Source organism: Sinocyclocheilus grahami, unplaced genomic scaffold, assembly GCF_001515645.1.
Source record: "Sinocyclocheilus grahami isolate Dianchi unplaced genomic scaffold, SAMN03320097.WGS_v1.1 scaffold62.1, whole genome shotgun sequence".
Taxonomy (NCBI): domain Eukaryota; kingdom Metazoa; phylum Chordata; class Actinopteri; order Cypriniformes; family Cyprinidae; genus Sinocyclocheilus; species Sinocyclocheilus grahami.
Genome location: NW_015505241.1, coordinates 1,856,061 through 1,877,632, shown reverse-complemented (window position 1 = coordinate 1,877,632; position 21,572 = coordinate 1,856,061). Strand labels below are relative to the sequence as shown.

Genomic DNA, 21,572 nt, shown 5'->3' with positions numbered 1-21,572 from the left:
GTATGCTTCTTTGAGACCTTTTGGTGGAAATTCCGAAATCAGAAATGGGGGCTACAGGTTTGACAAATTGTCCTGAAATCTCTTTTCTGCCACATCTAAACGGACGCACACACATACACACTCGCCTTTAGAAGGTAAATAATGTCACAATGATTATGTCTCACGATATGAGATGAGCTTCTCATTGAATATTCTACCATGTTGGGGACATTTATGAGGATTGTGGGAAGCTGAAAAGAACAGTCGGTTAGAACATTGTCCCAGAAATCCAGAATAATTTGAGCTTTTGCAAGCATGTTCAATGGAAGAGAGGCTTTTCATGCATTTTCATACAGTTCACACATAATAGCTCATGATGTTATTAGAAAGCTGTGTGGAGTTTCACTATTGGTCTGAAAAGAGCTCTGGGAAGTGAAATGTTACTGAATACATGCTGACAAAAATTTGAGAGAACATAGGAAATATTGTTTAGATAAGGGGGAAAAAATCCCCAGATACTGTATTTAAAATGATTTGTGCAAATGCAGGTTCTTTTTTTCTGACATTGATGCATTTTTCTTTGATGGCCATACAAAGTAGCCATGTATTCTGACAAAATATGTTTTGATAATTATAATATTTTACTTTAATATTTATTTACTTTATTATTTTTAGTAGAATTCTTTTGAAGTTCTGAAAAGTTGAGTTATATATATTTTTTTTTACAATTGATGTCAGGATAGTCACTTAAAAATGTATTTTACACTGCAAATTGATGACCTCAAAACTAGATGTTAACTGAAAGTAAAAAAAAATACAACCTGTAAATTTGATTTGATGGGGTATTTAACGTGAATATGAAGTAAGATGATTAGTAGTACAGTTATTATGTAAATGCCATAATTGTTGAAATTCGGTAAGTTTTGATAGTTTAATAACTGTCTATTTTACCTGCCCATCATTTATTGTCATTCTTTTGATCTCAGTGAAATAATCTATTGAATAAGCAGCTGGTGTCTCATTCAAAAATGAAAACCCTACATTTATGGTGAGCTTTTGTGTAAGTCGTGTTTCCAATGACAACAGCACTGAGATCAGGTGATATTCGGTGGCCCTGTTATCTGTCTCGAATAAATGGGAGTGTTTAAGCCAGTAGGAGACAGACAGCTGTGTAAAGTGTATCTGTCCCTTATGTTCTCCTGTCATCTGTGAAAACATCATTTTCCATCATACTGTGGGGATATTATCAGGCTGTAATGTGCTGTTGACCTGTTGTTGCCTTACACTCAATACCAAACCACTCAAAAAGGTGGCATTTTATTCTTCTCTTGTCCTCAAATGTCTGACATTGAGGAGATTAAATGTCTCTTTTCTTTATCATCTGCTTTGTCATCACTCTTGATTTATTTATTTTTTATAAGTATGTATATGTCTATAAATCATTCCATAAAAGGAATACAGGTTGCATCCAGTGACATTTGTTGAAGTGTATTAAAAAATTAATTGCTATTAATAATACTGTCATTACCATAACAGAAAAAAGTTTTTAACTATATTTGGTTGTTGGAAATAAGAAGTGAAATGGGAGCACACTTCTGTGCCTGAGAAGCAGAATAGCAGTTTGAAGACCAAAAATGTTATTACTTTTACCATTTTAATATCATTATTTGAGAGTATCTTTATAAGGCGAGGATTCCAAACCAGTTGGTATTTGTTAATTAATTAATAGTTAATTGAATGCTAGCTAACTTCTTGCCTAACGTTTTTCTCCAAAACATCAGAAATGTCATTAACATCACACATCATTACCATCACTAACAATATACAAATCCTCACACATTATACCAAAATCAAGGCTATGATGAGCTCTTTATTTCAAGGACATGTCATAATTGTTTTACTCAGCTTTTACTCAGTTTTCTAAAAACCCATGGTTCACTTTTCAGAATTTCAATTAGTCAAAAGCGTCCCTAACTGATGAATTACCTAAATATGTATATGATGTTGTGGTAATTATGTCTTTTGTATTCTATTAGGTGATTTTGTCTCAAATTTCACAGCATATCTGTAATTAAAAAGGAGATGGAAATGGTGTAAAAGAACAAAAGAGAGAGAGAGAGAAGACCTCTATTCTCCTGTAGGATTTTTCTCATCTTATTAATATTAAATTAAAGTCGCAGTACAGCAGAAGCTCGATCATATTCCAGGCTGCTGCAGTTGTCAGCAAACCTCTTTCGACTTTTACAAATAAAGAGCCTTGCATCTACATAATTAGAAAAAACAACATTCTCAGGGTCACATGGATTCGACCCACGCTTTTGGGGAGATATAGATGAATAGGTAATGTAGAAAAAAAAAATCTTGCTGTATTGTAGTCAAACAAACAGACATGGCACAAACTCACGCTATTAGTTGGTTGTGAAGCTCATCAGTCTGGCACAAATGTTTTGAAAGTACTACATAATTGTAGCATTTACAATTTTAATAGAAATCCACCTACAAGTGTACATTGTTACAGAGATACTTTAGTACTGTTATAGAGATTCTTTAGCACTGTTACACCAAAAAAAAAAAAAAAACTCTAATTTTGGGAATTGGTCCGATAGAATCCTAGTGTGCCCCTATTATACCATTTTTAAGGTTCCTAATATTGTTTTGGGAGTCTCCTACAATAGGATTACATGCATGCAAGGTCAAAAAATGCTTTCGTTTTCTCAAAATATGAATTTAATATCACCTCATTTCCCAACGAGTCTCAAATGATTTGATCAAAGCAGTTCTAAGTTTCCGTGAGCCTGCTCTGCTTTGATTGGTCAGATGGCCCAGTCTGTTGTGATTGGTCTACTGCATACAGCACATCGGAAGCAATAAGCGCATTGCCATAGTTCCGTATTTTGAACGCTCGAAAGAAAATATAAACATCTATTATTTATCATGCTTACAGGTTGTGATTCAGTTGAGCCAGCTGATCCAAATAAACTCGGTACTGAGCCATCATTCAAGAGCAAGTGTTTTGTGAATCCCACATTGAACTCCCCGAGATTAGAGAAGCAGACATCAGTAAAATGACAGGAACACAAAACAGATTGGGGTTACTGCTGTGGTACAGTAGAATACATTTATTTTAACCACTGATTCTTTGCAGCCTCAACTTTTGGAAGTGAAAATAAATCAAATTTACTTTCACAGCATAGGACACAGTGTCTTCTCAACATGATGTCAAACACAAACAAGCTACAGTGTTTGAGGGCAGGTCAAGTTATTTGCGGCCAGTCAATATAGAACATAGGCAGGCATAATGCAAATGTGTAACCCTGTGACGTGTAGCTGTCACAGAAGTGGGATCCGAATGACTGATGGCTTGTTTAGACTGTTCAGAGTTGATTCTTTCTTTTGGGGGACAATAACATTATTTATGGTGCACTTTACAACTTTGCAGACTGTTTACATTCACATACAGCTACATTACACACTGCATGAAAGACAATATTCACAATGGCATAACAGGGGTACTTTAAAATAGCTAGGAACAATACATTCACAACTGGTTTTATATGAACATGTGGTTTGCACATGGTTGCAGTACTGGACACCTACAGTAAATCATTCCTATCCTTGTCTTTTCTATCTATCCTTCCTCTTTTTGCCATGACTTTCTTGCCAAAATGCACCTTGAAGATTCTGAAGCAGATGAGACTAAAATTTAATTATTTGGCCTCAACACCAAACGATATGTTTGGCAGAAATCCAACAGTACAGTAAAGCATGGAGGTGGTAATATCCTGTTATGAGGTGTTTCTCTGCAGCAGGGACTGGAACAAATGTCAGGACAGAAGGAAAAATGGATGGGGCAAAACAGCGTCAAATTCATGAGGAAAATCTACTTCCCTCTGCCAGAAAGTTGTCAATAGGAGGAAGGTTTACCTTCCAACATGACAATGACCCAAAGCACACAGCAAAACTGAGCACACAGTGGTTGAAAAAGAAAAAGATACTTTGTTTGGCCTTCCAAAAGAGGACACAACTAGAAATCAGTGGTTAAGTTGTATTTACAACACTGTTCCAGAACAGTTCGACCCAAATATTCAGATGTGTGCAGCGCATTTTATGGAGGAATGTTTCCTGAACCTGGGAGAGTAGACTACAATGCCGCCTGTTCTGACTCACAGTCTGTAAGTACGCTTTCATTTTTAAAGAATTTGCCACTGTTGATTCAAACGTGAGTTTTGAGCAGTGTAGAGTAGCACTTGTTGTTTGTCATTTCTCCGATCACAAATGCAGACATTGTTTTATGTTTACGCGGCGCGATGCAACGCAACGCGTAAAAAGACAGTATAAGTCATTATAATCCATAATTATGTCCCCACTGTATGCAACAAATGCCTCGTTTATAATGGGTTTTAATGTTTTTGTCACGTCGCTCCGGGACACGGCATCACAATATGGTAAGGGACGTAACATTGCCGTCACACGCTTGAGGTATTCGGCGAATCACAACGCACTGGATAGCTGGCCAATCAGAGCACACCTCGCTTTTCAGACCGATGAGCTTTGTAAAAATTGACGCGTTTCAGAAAGGTGGGGCATAGAGGAGAAACAATAATGTACAGTACGTGGGAAATAATGTGTTTTTTGAACCTTAAAATGCATAAACACATTTCATTACACCAAATACACAAAATAATGTTATTTTTAGCAACATCATATGACCCCTTTAAAGACTGCAGTCCACAAACGCTCACCATCAAATTTAACTGAACTTGAGATGTTCTGCAAAGAAGAATGGGGCAAATAATTCAAAGTGTAGAGGTGCAAAGTTAGTAGAGACATATCCCACCAGACTAAAGACTCTAATTAAAGCAACAGGTGGTTCAACAAAATACTGACACAAGGGGGTGATCCTTTTTCCAACTCATTGTTTTTTTTCTGACATGTTGGTGTTATATCTTTCACTTGAATGTTATTAAAGTTGCACTGAGTAAATTCAGCTGGATAAAACAAAAACTGTGTCCATCTTCATTTCAGGCTGCAAAGCAACACAATGTGGTTATTTTAAAGGGGGGTGATTCTTTTCTATACCACTGTATATCTGCGTGGTCGGAAATGTTGACAATATTGGTATAATATACTGTTTAAGGAACATAATTCAGTCAGTGGAAATTAAATCAAAGCAATGACATAAAATTGATGATTAAAAAATACAATGTTTAGGCATGAAATGTGATTCTAGTGTTCTATTTAGTATTTAGTACTGCACAGTTCTGCATACTGCCTACTTCCTGTTTATTTTAATTGTAGTTCAAGGCTTTTGCCACTTTTATTAATTAGTCACAAGAAACAATGCAAATAGGGGTGAGTCTGTTGAATGCCACATTATTGCCATTGCATCAACGAGTGGCTGAACTAATAACCTATTATTGTCACACCCCCTGGCAGGAGATCAAACGCACGATGCAGGAGTTGGACTAACACACAGTCTTTAATAATATCCACAGGAGAACAGACAGGAAATCCAGGAAGACAGGCAAACCTATGAAGTGTATACATAAACAATAACCGGCAACTGAAGGAACAGAACGGGGAGACTTTATACAAATGCAGATGAGGGACTAATGACATAAAACAGAGGTGAACTGAATAAGGCAATAAAGGGGGAACAGAAACTGGGTTAATGACCAAAACAAGGAGGAACAACGGGGAAACAAGGTCTATAAACATGACAGTACTCCCCCCTCCGGCCAGGTGTGACCTCGCGCTGTAACAAAACACCAAAGGGAGGGACTTAGGAGGAGGAGGCAGCAGGGATGGTAACAGGGGATGACGAAGGGCCGGCACGAAGGAAGGCAGATGACCAGGGCGTTGACTATGGAGGGAGGAGCCAGGGAGGAATCAGGAGGAACCATGGCAGTTCAGACGGATGGGGGAGCCAGGACAAAGACAGGAGGAGCCAGGGTGGATCAGACAGAGGGAGGAGCCAGGATGGAGACAGGAGGGAGCCGGAGCAGGAGGAGCCAGGTGGGACCCAGACCACAGCCAGGAAAGTGGCCCACTGTAGAGCAGATGGAGGGAGGAGCCATGGTGGAGGATGGGCTGATGACTCCAGAGGGCCGACTGACAGTGGCGGAGCAGGTGGGAGAGGAGCCCAGGGCAGAGACGGAGAGCCGCAGAGCCAGGGCGACGGGGAGGATCTGGAGGACCAAGGCGGAGCAGATGGCCCAGGTGACCGAGGCGTAGGCGGGGCTCTGGAAGGCCATGGTGGAGCCTGAGCGACAGAGGACCAAGGTGGAGCTGGAGAGAGGAGCCCAACGGAGCCAGTGGGGCGGAGGGATGAAGCCGGAGGAGTATATTCCAGAGGCAGGTCAATGACCAACTAAGGTGGAAAGGAGGCCTTAGTTGGTCATTGACCTCATGAAAGGAGGTGGGAGAGGGAGGCTGGGTGGGAATTCGTGACGGACGGGGCTTTTTGGGAAGGTGTATGCTGCCCACACACACCAAAGTGTGACTTCTGATGAGATTTGCCTCAAGGTCGACGGTGAACAGGGGTCTGTTTCTCACCAGTACCCACTCCACTCCACTCCCACTCCACAAAGGCGGCAAAATTCTCCCGAGGACTATCTTCAGAAGACCGCACTCTGCAAGCGGTGTTGAGGCTTGCGTTGTAGAACGAGCAGAGCACGTTGTCCGGGTAGCTGGTGTAATGAGCCACTTCCAGGAACAGTCTTGTATGGTCCTCGAGAGATCACTTCCCCTGCTCAAGCAGGAGGAGAAGGAATTCAGGACAGTCAATAAACAAAAAGAAAAGGAAAACTTTCAAAATGGAAAAAACAAATGTGTGGACACACGCTGCTTAAAATTAGAGCTGGTTATTATGTCACACCCGCTGGCGGGAGATCAAGCGCACGCCACTGGAGTTGACTAAACCACAATCTTTAATAATAATCCACAGGAGAAAAGACAGGAAATCCAGGAAGACAGGCAAACCAACCAAGTGTATTGAAGCATCTGGACCAATCAAAAACACAATTTTTCATTTGATTTAACAAATCAGTTATTCTTTAGATTAACAAGTCGTCACAGACCCCTCACCCAATAGACTGGGCGCCAGGATGTCTGCGAATGACCACAGGCCACTGGTTACCATGGCAACCACGACACCTTTGCTAGACCAGAGCCATTTACGACCTAATGGAATGTAAGTAGGGAAAATCACTGCCTTTGAATTAGAACGAGACACAGTGCCCAGTAGAAATTGACTCTTTTCTAATTAATCCATAGGAAAACCTTTCTTTAAATGAACACACATATCCTTCAGGTCATCGTGTATGTTGTCTTTGAGATTTTATACTGTTTTATGCAGCCTTATGATGGAAACACTCATTCCTGTCTTTTTACCTATATGTAATCCTACCACGTTTAGTATCTATGAACTCGCCTTCTGATGATCTAAATGAGAGTGTATATTATATGTTGGTACATAGGCAAAATATTAGTGTCCTGAGAATCTTTAGTAATTTCAATTCAAGTTCCATATGCAAATTACCATGCTTCCACACAAAGAGTCATAAAACTCCCCAGTATGTCCAAACTCCCACTTGGGATTGCCGTCTTTCTCATTGGACAAGCCCTCTTGAGAGGCGTGAATCTTCGCAGACTTTAAAGGCCTCACATTCAGTGACCCGCCCAGAGTCGGTGGTTCGGTTAGATTCTAAGATGAAGACATGAGCTAGAACGCTTCTGCAACCCCCTAAGTACGTGCCAGGCTGCGACCTTGACTTTTCCATTCACCAAGATTCTCTGACTCAAACTGGTTCTTTTTCATCAACCAACTTCAGCAAAGATCAACTGGGACCTTCAGATTGCATCAAACCTCTCTTTCAGACAGATGAGACGTGCAAGTATTCAAATTTAGTCTTATTAATTGATACATTAGGTATCATTTGCACCTTTTTTACAAAGGTGTGTTTGAACTAAGAATCTGATGTTTCCTTCAGGCTGTAAATCTGCTGAATATCAAATGGTACCATAGTTTCATATTCTTATTTCTCTTCTCTTTACTGCGTTAAGCTTTAACCCTTTCCTATATAAGTGTTTATGTAGAATGTTAGACTAGTTTAAGTGTTTATGTAGTTAATAAAGTCTTACTTGTATCACACTTGACGTTGTTCATTGTTTGCTCATAACTGGAGTCACTTAATCATGCAGATTTATGCTACAAGCTTTGTGTAGAATTGTACAATAAGAAAGTTATTTCCCTTAACCAGGAAATTAACGTTCTTAGAATTGACAGACAGTTGACCCTGAGAGGTCAAGTAAATATCTACAGTGGATCTAAATATTTATAATTAATCATAACTAGTTATGATTAAATATTCATATTTCCCCATGAGCTGATTCGCTACAGTATACATAAACAATAACCGGCAACTGAAGGAATAGAACGGCGATACTTTATACAAATGCAGATGACGGACTAATGACATAATAAAACACAGGTGAACTGAATAAGGCAATCAAAGAGGAACAGAAACTGGGTCAATGACCAAAACATGGACATGACATCAGGGAAACACAGAAACAAGGTCTATAAATGTGACAATTATACTGTTATACTAATAACTATTCCAATTCCCTATACTATTTACTGCAAAAAAGTAGTGTGGTAGTATGCTATTCTTATAGTCTATAGGCCTGTTCACACCAAAATTAATGTTTGGTGTGAAAATTATCGCCAAATTTCAGTGTGCTATAATCATTTTCATTTCATTTCATTTTCAATTTTCATTTGAATGAATAGCTGTTAATGTGCCCATTAAGACCAAATTAACATTTAAAAAAAAATAAAAATGGCCAACCTGTAAGATTTGCACTTTTGATCACATGCCTAGAGCCTCTGTGATTACACCAAGCTATGACTTGGCGCTCACAAACAGGCTATCTTGTGAATATTATGCGACAGTGAATAGCTGGGGTAGTATCCGGAAATGTCAGAGAGTGAATTTGCATTTTAGTTAGCTTGTTTGATTTTTTTCCCCCTCAGGGGAAAATTTGACTGAAAGTTTGTGCCAAATGTAATGTCTATGGCATCTCATTGTTCAAAATGTGAGCACACACTTAGCAACCTTAATTAAGTTTGTTAGCATTATGCAACACCTTAAACAAGTAAAATATACTAATAGAGTTTTTATCTGTATCTTATGGAAGCCCATTTCCCCCACTGACTTTCTGACTTTATAATTCGTAATTGTGAATTTATAGCTCGCAATTATGAGAAAAGTCAGAATTGCTAGTTGTAAACTCGTAATGGGGAGGGAAAAAGTCAGAACCGTGAGTCAGATCTTTTTTTACTTTTTTTATTCAGTGTGGTGTATCTGCACTGCGTTGTGTTGTTTTTTTTTCAGCATATCATTTTAATATGTGACAATAAAAGGCTTTCTTTGTAGCATTTTTTCATAGCCTAAATCAGGGCTGTCCAAACTCGGTCCTGGAGGGCCGGTGTCCTGCAGAGTTTAGCTCCAACCCTAATTAAACACACCTGAACCAGCTAATCAAGCTCTTACTAGGCATAGAAACTTTCAGTCAGGTGTGTTGAGGCAAGATGGAGCTAAACTCTGCAGGACACCGGCCCTCCAGGACTGAGTTTGGACAGCCCTTGCCTAAATGAACAAAGCTTCTAGGTGATAATACTAGAGAGAGAAAACATAAGAAAAAGAGTGAGAAAGCAAAAGTGAGACCTCGCTTCCATCTCCTGGGCATGTCTGGAAACTTAGCAACCAGTCACCTGGGGCACTCTCAGATATCTACCCAGCTGCCAAGGTGCATCTGTGTAGCAGGGCGGCTCAAACTTAACCAAGGCCAGAGATAGAGAGGCTGACATGGTGACTGAAAATGGGAATGTCTGGAAACCGTTCCACATGATGCTCGGGCAAAAGCATGTAAAAGAGGTATCAGACATTCTAGTAGCACATTCATCTTATTGTTTTTTTGTTTTTTTTGCCATGGTTTTTATGAAAGAAAAGAGTCTGTGTTCGTTGTTTGCTTGCCCTCATTTGAAGTCCCTCAAAATGACACACAAGTGGTCAGTCACGCTGACAGCAACTTGTAGTGCAATTAGCATGAGCACATGCTTGATTAGAGATTGATGAATGCAGTTGACTGTCTTTTTGTGGTTCCAAAGTATATGACATATCGATCAGCCTGCCGTCTTTGAATCGATCCAGATATTGCTGACAGGGATTTTTGTTGTCAATGAAGGTCACTTGATCTCAGGCAACGCTATCGATTATAGGTTTCTTTATGGATCGTTTGGTCAGCTGATGCCTTTCTGATGGCAGTGACCATGACATTAAATGGTAAACAATGCTTGGATGAAAGATGTTGGATTTTTTTTTTTTTTTGTAATGCTGGGTAGTAATTGATTACATGTGATCTGGATTACGTGATCAGATTCAAAAAATTAAGTACTTGTAATTAGAGTATATTCCATTTTCAAATATTTATAATCAGATTACAGTTACATTTTTATGGATTACATTATTACATATACACAATTGCAGTACATTATTTGTCATTTATTGATTCTCCCTATTTTCCCTCTCTTTTAAATGTTCCTTTCTAAAAATCCTACTGTGTCATACTAATTAGCTTTGACTATATTCACAAATATTATGTAAAAAAAAATTTGCAGACCATGCTTCTGAATTTGAGGGGGAAAAGCACCTCTCAAGCAATTAGACCATGTATGAAAAAAATAATTATGCATGCTAAACACTGGTGATAGCTGTTAAGCACTGTGTTGTCACCATATGACATCCCATAACTGTTGATTCTGGAAGTCTGAACAAAAATATTTCAAATCTGGAAGAATTTGAGCATGTAATGTCATTGTTGTTTTCATGTCGGGGAAGTCGTGGCCTAATGGTTAGAGAGTCGGTCTCATAACCCAAAGGTTGTGGGTTTGAGTCTCATACCGGCAGGGATTGTAGGTGGGGGGAGTGAATGTACAGTGCTCTCTCCCACCTTCAATACCACGACTGAGGTACCTGACCCCCCAACTGCTCCCCGGGCGCCGCAGCATAAATGGCTGCCCACTGCTCTGGGGATGTGTTCATGGTTTGTGTGTGTTCACTGCTGTGTGTGTGCACTTTGGATGGGTAAATGCAGAGCACTAATTCCGAGTATGGGTCACCATACTTGGCCACATGTCACTTCACTTTAATGTTTATTCATGCAATGGAGGGATTCCTTTTTTTTCAGCCAAACCCCTTAAAAACAATTTACATGAAATATCTCAGAGGAAGTTAATATTTCAAATAATTGAACAACACATTTGCATATTTACAGTTCTCTGATGCCGGTTACCACTGCAGTTCTGATATTAAGCCCAGTTTGGGAAACCTTTTGTGGTTCCAAAGTATTTAAGTGTTTAATACATTGTATGAAAAAAAAATTTAATATTGTTTTTTTCTCTTTGCTTTTTTATATCAATATGGTATGTTTAATGGTAAGTCTAAAACAAATTTGTTAAAAAGTCATATAAAAGTAATCTAAAAAGTAGTCAGATTACATAGCCTGAAATGAGTAACCTTGAGTACGGTACTAACTACTGTTTTCATCATGTTGTAACGTTGGGGAGGCATGACAATGCAGTAGTGGATCCAAGTGCAGGCTTTGTTTTAAAAGAGTGGTAAAAACAGGCAGGGTCAAACAACAGCAAACAGGTATAATCCAGGGCATACAAAAGAGTAATCCAATAAACAGGCAATGGTCAGGGCAGGCAGCAAACGATCAAAAACAAGGTAAACAAGGTCAAAAACACAGAGGCAAGGCAAGGCAAAAAAACACAGAAACTAGGGAAAGGTGACAGGCTAACAATAATCAGCAAAGTGAGTGTGTGTGAGTGCATCCTATATAGTCCTCCTGATTGGAAACAGGTGAGACCGGTTACCAGTTCCAGCTAAGGGGTTTATGGGAGTTGTAGTCCAGAAAGGAAACGGATCATAACACATGTAGTCTGTAATCAGTAATGGACTACAATTTGTAAATCTACCAGCTCTACCAAGCACTCTTAATAAATGTATTACTAAAAATATTCTGCATAAATATTATGATGTTAGCACTGCCCCTGCTAACGTTTCCATGAACCTTATACCTAAAAGATTTTGCCATGCAATTTTCTCTGTAAAACATCTGATAATGTGACATTAAATGAGTAATAAGTGATTCTGTAATTGTAGAATAGAACTCTAATAAAAACTTCCCAAATGGGCACTTTCAATACATTTACAAAACATTGCATTTTTGTTGTGTATATATATATATATATATATATATAATAAGTACTGCAGCGTAACGCAGTGACACCAAACTCAATGCTGTGAAATGCTTTTGTGCTTGCTGAGTTTGTTCTCTTTACTGTAAAGAGATCATGTAACAGTAAATAATGTGTAAAATGACTTCCACTTAAAGAAGTTCTTGCCACACAAGTCAAGAGTGCACACGCTAATTGCTTACAGAGGCTTTTAAGTAAAAAGGTGTTTTTTTCTGGTTAGTGTCATTGCAGTTGAACATAATTGGTGATTCCATGACAGCAAGGATCAAAAGGAAAAGAATTACCTTCTCATTAAAAAAAGCAGTTCATGCCCACAAGCCACACACAACCTAGGCTCTTCACCAGCAGCTGAACTGTGAACATTTCACTGCTTTCGTTAATGTTTCTACCTTTTGATATTAGCAAAGAGGGAAGTTATCTGGCCGAGTGGTTTCCATGGAGATGGAGAGGAAATCTTTGTCAGGATGACAGCAAATTTAAGGGTGTAAAGTATGTTAAGAGAAAAACTCAAGGGCTTGATCACAGCACTTCTTCAAATATGTTCTATATTTGGCTATATTCGGATTCAAATACTAGTGTACTGCAGTGCATACTACACAGTATGCACTTAACAAAAAAAAAAAAACAGGCAGTTGTAATTTCTTAAAATACAATTTTTTTTGGTTTTGTTATATTTTTATGTTTATGTTTTGTTTTATGTATTTGTTTTGTTTTGTTGGTGATTTCTCTAAATAAAAATAAAGCCATTAAAGGGGGGGAAAAAACAGCATACGGCTTTATGCATACTGCACAATATACACTTTAAAACTGCCTTTTTTGGTTTTGTTTTGTTTCAAAAATTAAAACCATAAAAGGAAAAAATATAAATATCGTGTGTACTTTAAAATATAAAAATAATGAAAACAAATGGTCCTTTACTTCATCTTAGACAGAATACAGATGTGTTGTGTTCAGTGATGACTTCAGATGATCGCTTGGTAACCAAGTTCGCACTGCAATTAGATTAAAAGAGCACACAGATGTTTTGCCAGTTTTGTTTGAAAGTAAGGATTGCATGTCTGAGTGAATGAAGTTAGCATCTCATTAAAAGCGCTGTTCCTCTATACAGGCCTGATCCGAGCGGTTCATGAATTTGAGTTTGGAGCTGTAATCAGATGAGCGTCTCTAGTCTCTGTCTCCAGTCATCGCTCGGCATGAGAACCTGCTAGCTTCCTCTGACAATATCATGCTAACACAGGGCAGTTTCTCTCCCAATAGGGTTTTATGTGTGAGAGCATAGAGTTAATGGAATAATACACCCAAAAATGACATTTCTGTAACATTTTCTCCTCTTCATGCCATTATTTTTCTCTCTTTATTTCTCAATACTTATGATTTTTCTGTGGTAGTCTCTTTGCTGCCTTTAATAAATGTTTGAATGTATTAACGGATGTATGTTATTTATTTTAATGCCATGGATTAGCCTCCTTATCAGTTTATGGAGAGTAGGCAACCATTCTAATTTCACACTTGGGAGATACAAACAAACAAACAAACCTGTCTATTAGCTGTTATATGCATATATATATATATATACCTAAAATATTTTGCCATGCAATTTTCTCTGTAAACATCTGATAATGTGTCATTAAATGAGAAATAAGTGATTCTGTAATTGTAGAATATATATATATATATATATATATATATATATATATATATATGTGTGTGTGTTGGTATGTAATTTTTGGCAAACTACCATTTCTTAGTGTTGCTTCTTGCTGGGCCAGTTGATATTTTTGGTTGTTTTGGAGCATAAAAAGGGCTTTAAGGGCCGTAAACTGAATATCATCCATTCCCAAACCTACACCCATGACTCCTCCAAGGCTCATTTAATCCATTTAATCACTGTCAGTGTAAATGAAACCATTGGTTTTATCAGTGGTATTCCTTATAATAGTATGTGAGTCATTCTGGTTGTTGATGCAGGTCTACATATTGACGTAAGTATGTATTTATATTTGTGCTTTCAGAGGGCCCGGTGATCTGGCGCATGTTGACCTACCCTCCGGCACGCCGTGCTCTCATTGTGGGCTGTGCACTCCAGATGTTCCAGCAGCTTTCTGGCATCAACACGGTCATGTAAGTCTCATTTACTCAATTCGTAGCTCAATTGTCAGGTGCTCTTTGAATCTCAACCTAAATCAGTAGGCGTCAGTTGAAATACTATCATCAAATCTGTTATGTTCTCAGGAGGCCATGTTGTACTCCTTTTTTTTCTTTTTTTTTTTACTTTTAAAAGCACTGAACAAAAACAGTCGTAAACTCTGTTTTTACAGAGTAACAGAGTGTACAGAGTTCTTAGCTGCCTTGCTGTCTACATAGTAAACAACATTTAAAGAAGTATCCTTATTTAAATGGAACCTCTAGCGACTGATTTTTATTGTGCTGCTGTGCCTAGTGAAATTTCTTCTTTGGGGACCAATAAAGGAACAATCCTAATATGATGATATGCTACCTATGCTATTTTCCTTTATGTGGGAGGCCAGCCTGGATGATTCACAACCGATTAAAAATTCACAAGTTTTTTTTTTTTTTTCACATTCACAGATGTGACTGCCTATAATTCTCATTTTAGCTGAACTTTAGTGGATACCCTGCTAAAGTGTGATTTCCTCTTCGTGATCTCTTGTCTTTTTTTTGCTCCTGACGTGCTGAACTATTTTTCAAGCATCGTAAACAATCTCGGAATGTGTGCTGTTGCTAGGCAACCCCTCATGGCAAAATTAAAATTGTGTGTGTGACTGTGTGTTTACTTTTTCTCAGCTGTCATTTTGGAAGATGACAGGTCATGACAGATGGGTCCTAAAATGGCATTCTCGATCACTCAAACACCTTCATTCTTACCCTTCTGTCATTGTCGATCAATCTGTTCAGAGCAGGTTTAGACAGACAGTAGAGCAGTTAAAATTGACATGAACACTCATACACACATATATGAAGTATTTGTGAGGTTTAACCTGATGTGCTATTTCGTATTTACCCAAAATCCCCTACTCTTCAATCGTTTCTGCACTGTCAGATGTTAGTCCTTTGTACAAAGGAAGTCTTGTTGTGTGATGTGTCAAGCTTCACCTCGGCAAGAAGCTTTTGTCAATACATCTCATGGAGCAAATGTCTGGGGGGACATGTGCCGATTTTATATCAGTTGGAAATATTGATTGTCTTTATAACACTGTAGTTACAGCATGTGTACCAGCACAAGCTCACTGTCCTATATATATATGTAACGAATCAGCTCATGAGGAAATATGAATAATTAACCATAACTAGTTATAATTAATTATTCATATTTTAGATCCGCTGTAGATATTTACTTGACCTCTCAGGGTCAACTGTCTGTCAATTCTAAGAACGTTAATTTCCTGGTTAAGGGAAATAACTTCTTACTGTACAATTCTACAAAGAGCTTGTAGCATAAATCTTGCATAATAAGTGACTCCGGTTATGAGCAAACAATGAACACGTCAAGTGTGATACAAGTAAGGTTTTATTAACTACATAAACACTTAAACTAGTCTAACAGACTACATAAACACATAAACTGGTCTAACATCCTACATACACACATAAACTGGTCTAACATACACATAATCTAATGAATAATTGATTTGTTAAATCAAATAAAAATTAGTGTGTCAGATTGGTCGAGACGCTACAATATATATATTTCAAATGCTAAAATATATTTATCGTCGTTATCCATGAATTTTCGAATGTACTGTTTTACAAGTAAGGCAGAAAAATTTATAAAGCACTATATTATTATTATATTTTTTTATTCAGATGCCCATTTACAGTCAGTAACAATGCAAGCTGTTATCAAGGCCAAAGGTGGCCGTACAATATATTAAGGTTTTTTTATTATGTGTGAATAAAGAATATTTGTTATTTGCCTAATAAATGACAATAGGTGGTCCAATAAATGTGTTAAATTTATTAGATTGTATTTTTTGACTGTAATTGGGCATCTGAATAAAAAAAAAATAATTTTGTGGTCTAATTAATTTAAGCACTGTGTATATATATATATATATATATATATATATGACACAGCATTTCATATAACACCATAAATGAATTTTTGAACAAAAAAGTAAGTGTCTTTACTGGCTTCTTATATCTGGACACAAGCACAATAGATTTGTTTTATCAGTGATCAGCAGTCCCTCCTGATGGACGAGACCCCTGTGTAGGCTGAAGCACTGGTGTAATTAGCTTATGCTAATGCTTCCTTCCAATCAGACATTGAACATGCCTGCTTTCCTGCAAAGAGCTTTCTCTCCTCTCACCCCACTCCCCACTCCCTTATTCACATGCCTTAATCGCTAATTAATGTATTTTTTTAGTATAAAACATTGTCATTACACGCTAGCAAAGAAATTTAAACAAGTTTCAAGGGTTGTGGAGTGATCAGTATTGCTGATGTTTTGTGGTCGTGGGTTTCTGAGATGACATCCTGTATGTGTATGCGTGCCTAGCAACTGAGCCTCATCTGTGCCTGGATAAAATGATTAGATTAATCCCTGTTGCCAAAACCGGCAGAACAATCCGGAATCTCTGTGTTTTAATAAAGAATGATGCTAATTAGAGGCACTGGCGGCCATCAGCAGTACTGACTGGTTTGAGTGATACATTGTTGGCCTGTTTTTATTCTTTCTGGCACACTATGACTTGTTCATTGGCTTTGTGACAGTTCTGGCACCAACAGTCTTTGGCATTCTGTGATTTTTGATGCGTATGATTCATGCTTACCATCCATGGACCTCCCACTGTCTGTTCACTGACCGTCTGATGCATATTGCATACAAAATTGGCGAGAGCTTTCTGGAAACGGCAAGTTCTGATCTGGGGAGCGTAGGCCTGGGTGATAAAACATTATCGATATTTATCGACGGTAAACCTTCTTCGATAACGATAGAAATTTTTTTTGATATAGTGCACGATATAGGCACGTGCTATGAGTGACGCTGGCAGCACACACAAACACGAACAAATGCTGAATTGAGTGCTGTGCCTGCCTGTGATGGGGAGATTTAAATCTAAATAAAGAATGAATATTAGTCGAATTTAAAATAAACATTTGCAATGTTAGGTGTGCGTCTGGGAGCATCATCAATGGAGCACGAGATGCGGTGATGATGATGTAAGTGACGTTGTTGCATTTTAATGTTTTGTTAGTCTAGCCCAGGAGACGCGCAGTTGCTGCGTTATTCATTCAAAATATTAGAGAAATATAGAAGCTCAATGCGGAGAAGATTTTTAGACTGACAAATATGACTGCTGCACTCGTGTCTCACGCACGAGATGCATAGAAAGTCATGCAAAGTTAAAACAGTTTTACTTTTAGAAAACATGTCACGAATTTGTGGAGGTTTATTCCTTTTCACTGCGTCTCATATGTTTTTAAATGCATTCTGTGTGAATGGGGCTCCGGCTCTTTGGATTAAGCAATGCATAAATACATGATGCTGTTTTGTTCATAATTGTTTATGCAATTTGATTTTTATTAGTTAATTTAGACGTAATGCACGTTTTTTTATAGAGTTGCTTCCTTGCGTTGACAATTTAAATGCGCTGCATTATTTTGCTCATTGCGCCCTCCTGTGGCCTCGGGAGACAAGACAAAAGTTTCCTTAAAACCTATTTCATCTGCATATAAAACATTAGAAATTAGATATTTGTTTAATTTTTATTTTGTGTTTGATTGTTAAAACAAAAAATATTTGTTGTTTGTCTCAATAAATTGGGTTAATTAAAAAATACAGTGGTTAAATTTAAACATGTTTTTCTATTGCTCTTTGTTTTGAAAAAGGTTATAAAAAATGTCAATAATTATCGATACCAAACAATATGAAACATTATATCATTGATACATTTTTTAGCTATGTCGCCCAGCCCTAGGGGAGCGTTTCCCAAAAGCATTGTTACCCAAGTATGGTCGCAAGTTCCATAATAACCAACATAATTCAACAATTCTGCAGTTCCTGAATAGTTCCATCAAACATTCGCAAACACTCATTATTGTGTACAATTTTGTCTACATAAAATTCATCAAATCATACCAACATGATTTAAAGGCAGCATTACATGCATTTCTGCGAGCCATTTTTTATTACCATTATGCAACATTTTAGCTGCTATTTACATCAACAGCCCAAATACTTTGGTCAGATGAATGTCTTTCATATTTTGTTATGTCTGTCTTTTGTGCGTGCAGATCAGTGTGTCTATATAATACCGTATACCATCTGAGCACAAAACAATGTTCATTCCTTTCATTAGTGAAATAGGTTAGTCCCCGTGGGAGTGTTTCTGTCTCTACCTCTTTGTCTGTCTCTCTCTTAGCGTCTCCCTCTGTTTTTCTCTCTCTCTCACACACATTCTTGTCTACATAAAATTCATCAAATCATACCAACATGATTTAAAGGCAGCATTACATGCATTTCTGCGAGCCATTTTTTATTACCATTATGCAACATTTTAGCTGCTATTTACATCAACAGCCCAAATACTTTGGTCAGATATTTTCATACTTTGGTCTTTCATATTTTGTTATGTCTGTCTTTTGTGCGTGCAGATCAGTGTGTCTATATAATACCGTATACCATCTGAGCACAAAACAATGTTCATTCCTTTCATTAGTGAAATAGGTTAGTCCCCGTGGGAGTGTTTCTGTCTCTACCTCTTTGTCTGTCTCTCTCTTAGCGTCTCCCTCTGTTTTTCTCTCTCTCTCACACACATTTTTCGCTGGCTTCAGTGCCGAGAGCAAGTCCACAGTACCCTCAACGCTCTCAGCCTGTTCTCCATTACGTCCCTTCACTCTTGTTAAATCCTGTTATCATGAAGATGGATTGTGTCTGAGATTCAACCAAAAACAGCACAAGCAATCTGTTGCTCTATGAGTCAGTCCGTATGCAAAATCCTTTCAGAAAGCTCATTTATATTCAGGGCCGCTATTTTGGAAGACATAAGATCCTCTGAAAGCCTGAAACCTTTAGTCATATTTTAAAAGAAAATAGAATATCAATTTAAATTGAACATTCTTCTTAAGGTTTAAAAATACATCTGCCAATTTATCAGCCAATGGGGCTAAGAAAAATATTCAGAATGTATAGAAACCACTTAAAAACCCTAGAGGTTTTTAGGTGGTTTCTATACAGTCCATCACTAACTGCAAAAAACAACTCCTTTATTGTCTATTTTATTTTGTATGCTAGTAAATGCATGTTAAAATGAGGCCCCCAGGAAATGGCAACATTTATAGTCAATTATTTAGGATTGACAATTATTGTTCCTTTCTGTTCTAAAGATGCCCGTTAATAATGGCGGAAGCCAAAGATAATGTCAAAGAAATTCACATCCAAAACTCCAGCCAGTTTGATCACAATTCACAAAACATTGTTTTGCAAACTCTTCATTACCGAAAGAAGCTTCAGATGCAGATGTTGATTTTGATTGAGTGTAGAGCAGTGTTGTAGTACTCAAAACCATACTCACTCGAGTCTTTCTCAAGCTTGAGTTCAAGTCCATATTTTCATTGACTCAAACTTGACCCCCTTCAGGTCTCTGTCTTGACTCAGACTCGACCCTCTTCTGGTCATGGTCTTAACTCTGACTCCTACTTAGGACTCAAACGCGAAAGAGTTGGTAGGAAGCACCCAGACAATAAAATTGATGGGAGCAACAATCAGTGAATGCATCTGAAACTTTTGACAGATAACCAGCTGTCTGCTGCAGTTCCTTTCACACAGGACTAGGGGTATGATCCCTGAATATTTATGGAGTCAGTTTGGTTATGGTTGTATATAGTATACAGTGTATATGTTATAGTTGTCGCTCTAAAACAGGACTGACATCAACATTCTGGTGATGTGTGATTATACCCACTGCGTAATTAATCACACACACACAAAGGCTAGTCATCGTGACATTCTGTGAAATCACAACCCAGTGTTGTGTTGAGCTTTCGGTCATTAAAATCATGTCTTTGAGGGCTTAGCGTGTATGAGGAAGACAAATGGCTGTCGAACACTTACTTTTCTCTCGGTGGAGTTTGGCAGCAGTAAGACCTTTGAGAAAGCCTCATAACTTAAATGTCAGTGTGAGGTGTGCGTGCCTTCGGTTATAGTGAATGAGGCAGTCTGCCGACCAACGGGAGTCTCTTACGAGAGAACATTGTGTATTTGAGAGTGCCCATAGGAAAAATGTATTGCTCAGTGGTAGCTTTTCCTAAGCTCAGGAGACTTAGATGAGATTCTCGTATATCTCTCATTTTAGTATCAACAGCATTTCAGATGTTTCTCCTAAAATTCCTTAGGAGAAATGGAAGTAGACACAAATGAGACATGAGACATATTTGAGAAAAAAAGGAGTCAAAACAGAGAATATGGTGGAAGAAACATTGAATATCTCTTTATTGTCTTGCTGCAATCTCTATCAAGACTCCATTATAGGAATATTTTATTGCTCAGTGGTTGCTCTTTCTAACCTCAGGAGACTTAGTTGTGATTCTCATGTATTTCTCATTTTAGTCTCAACAGTGTCTCAGAATCCTTAGGAGAAATACAAGTAGACACAACTGAGACATGAGAAAATTCTAAAAGAAAGGAATCCAAAATGACAATGGGAGAGAAATGTGTGAGAAACATGGGAGATCTCTTTATTGTTTTGCTGTAATCTCTTGCAAGACTCCATTATAAAATGTTTTACTGCTCACAGATTGCTTTTTTATTGCAATGGGGTTTTTCACCATTAATGGTCAGGACAGTAGGAGTAGAGACAAGAAACAATTGGACATGTGAGAGTTGAACAAGAGCAGGAAAGTACCTTTAGCTGGGACTCGAACCCATGTTGTCTGAGGTGCAGTTGTGCCTTCACGTCGATGTTGTAGCGTCTGCGTAGAATCATGCATGAGCGTTGGATGTTTATGGCTTAAGAGACCCCTTTTAGCCTTTTGACATTTGCATAAGGGCAGCGAAGAAATCCTGCCACACACACATTGTGCAGTTAAATTGCGCAGATGATAGAATCTGTTGGGATTGGACTCTGTGTTCTTGTGATACTCTCCTGATGAGAGCAGAGACTGAACTCAAAGAGAGAGATGCTAGGGCCAAGGCCAGCGAAGGCCACCTGCAAAGTTCCCAGGTTGAAGTCAGTGCCCTGGCCCAACAAAGAGACCATTTAAAAGACGAACTTGATACGGTTCACTGAGAGCTTAAATATG

General features: G+C 38.1%; 1 protein-coding gene across 1 annotated transcript in view; it reads left to right on the top strand.

The window, feature by feature from the left end:
* LOC107584756 (proton myo-inositol cotransporter-like) overlaps positions 1–14,432 on the top strand; it is a 42,178-nt gene extending 27,746 nt beyond the window's left edge. The window contains exon 4 of the mRNA XM_016271476.1: positions 14,320–14,432. Within this exon, the coding sequence (XP_016126962.1) occupies positions 14,320–14,432 (113 nt within the window). The remainder of the gene's footprint in view (positions 1–14,319) is intronic.
* The last annotated feature ends 7,140 nt before the right edge of the window (positions 14,433–21,572 follow it).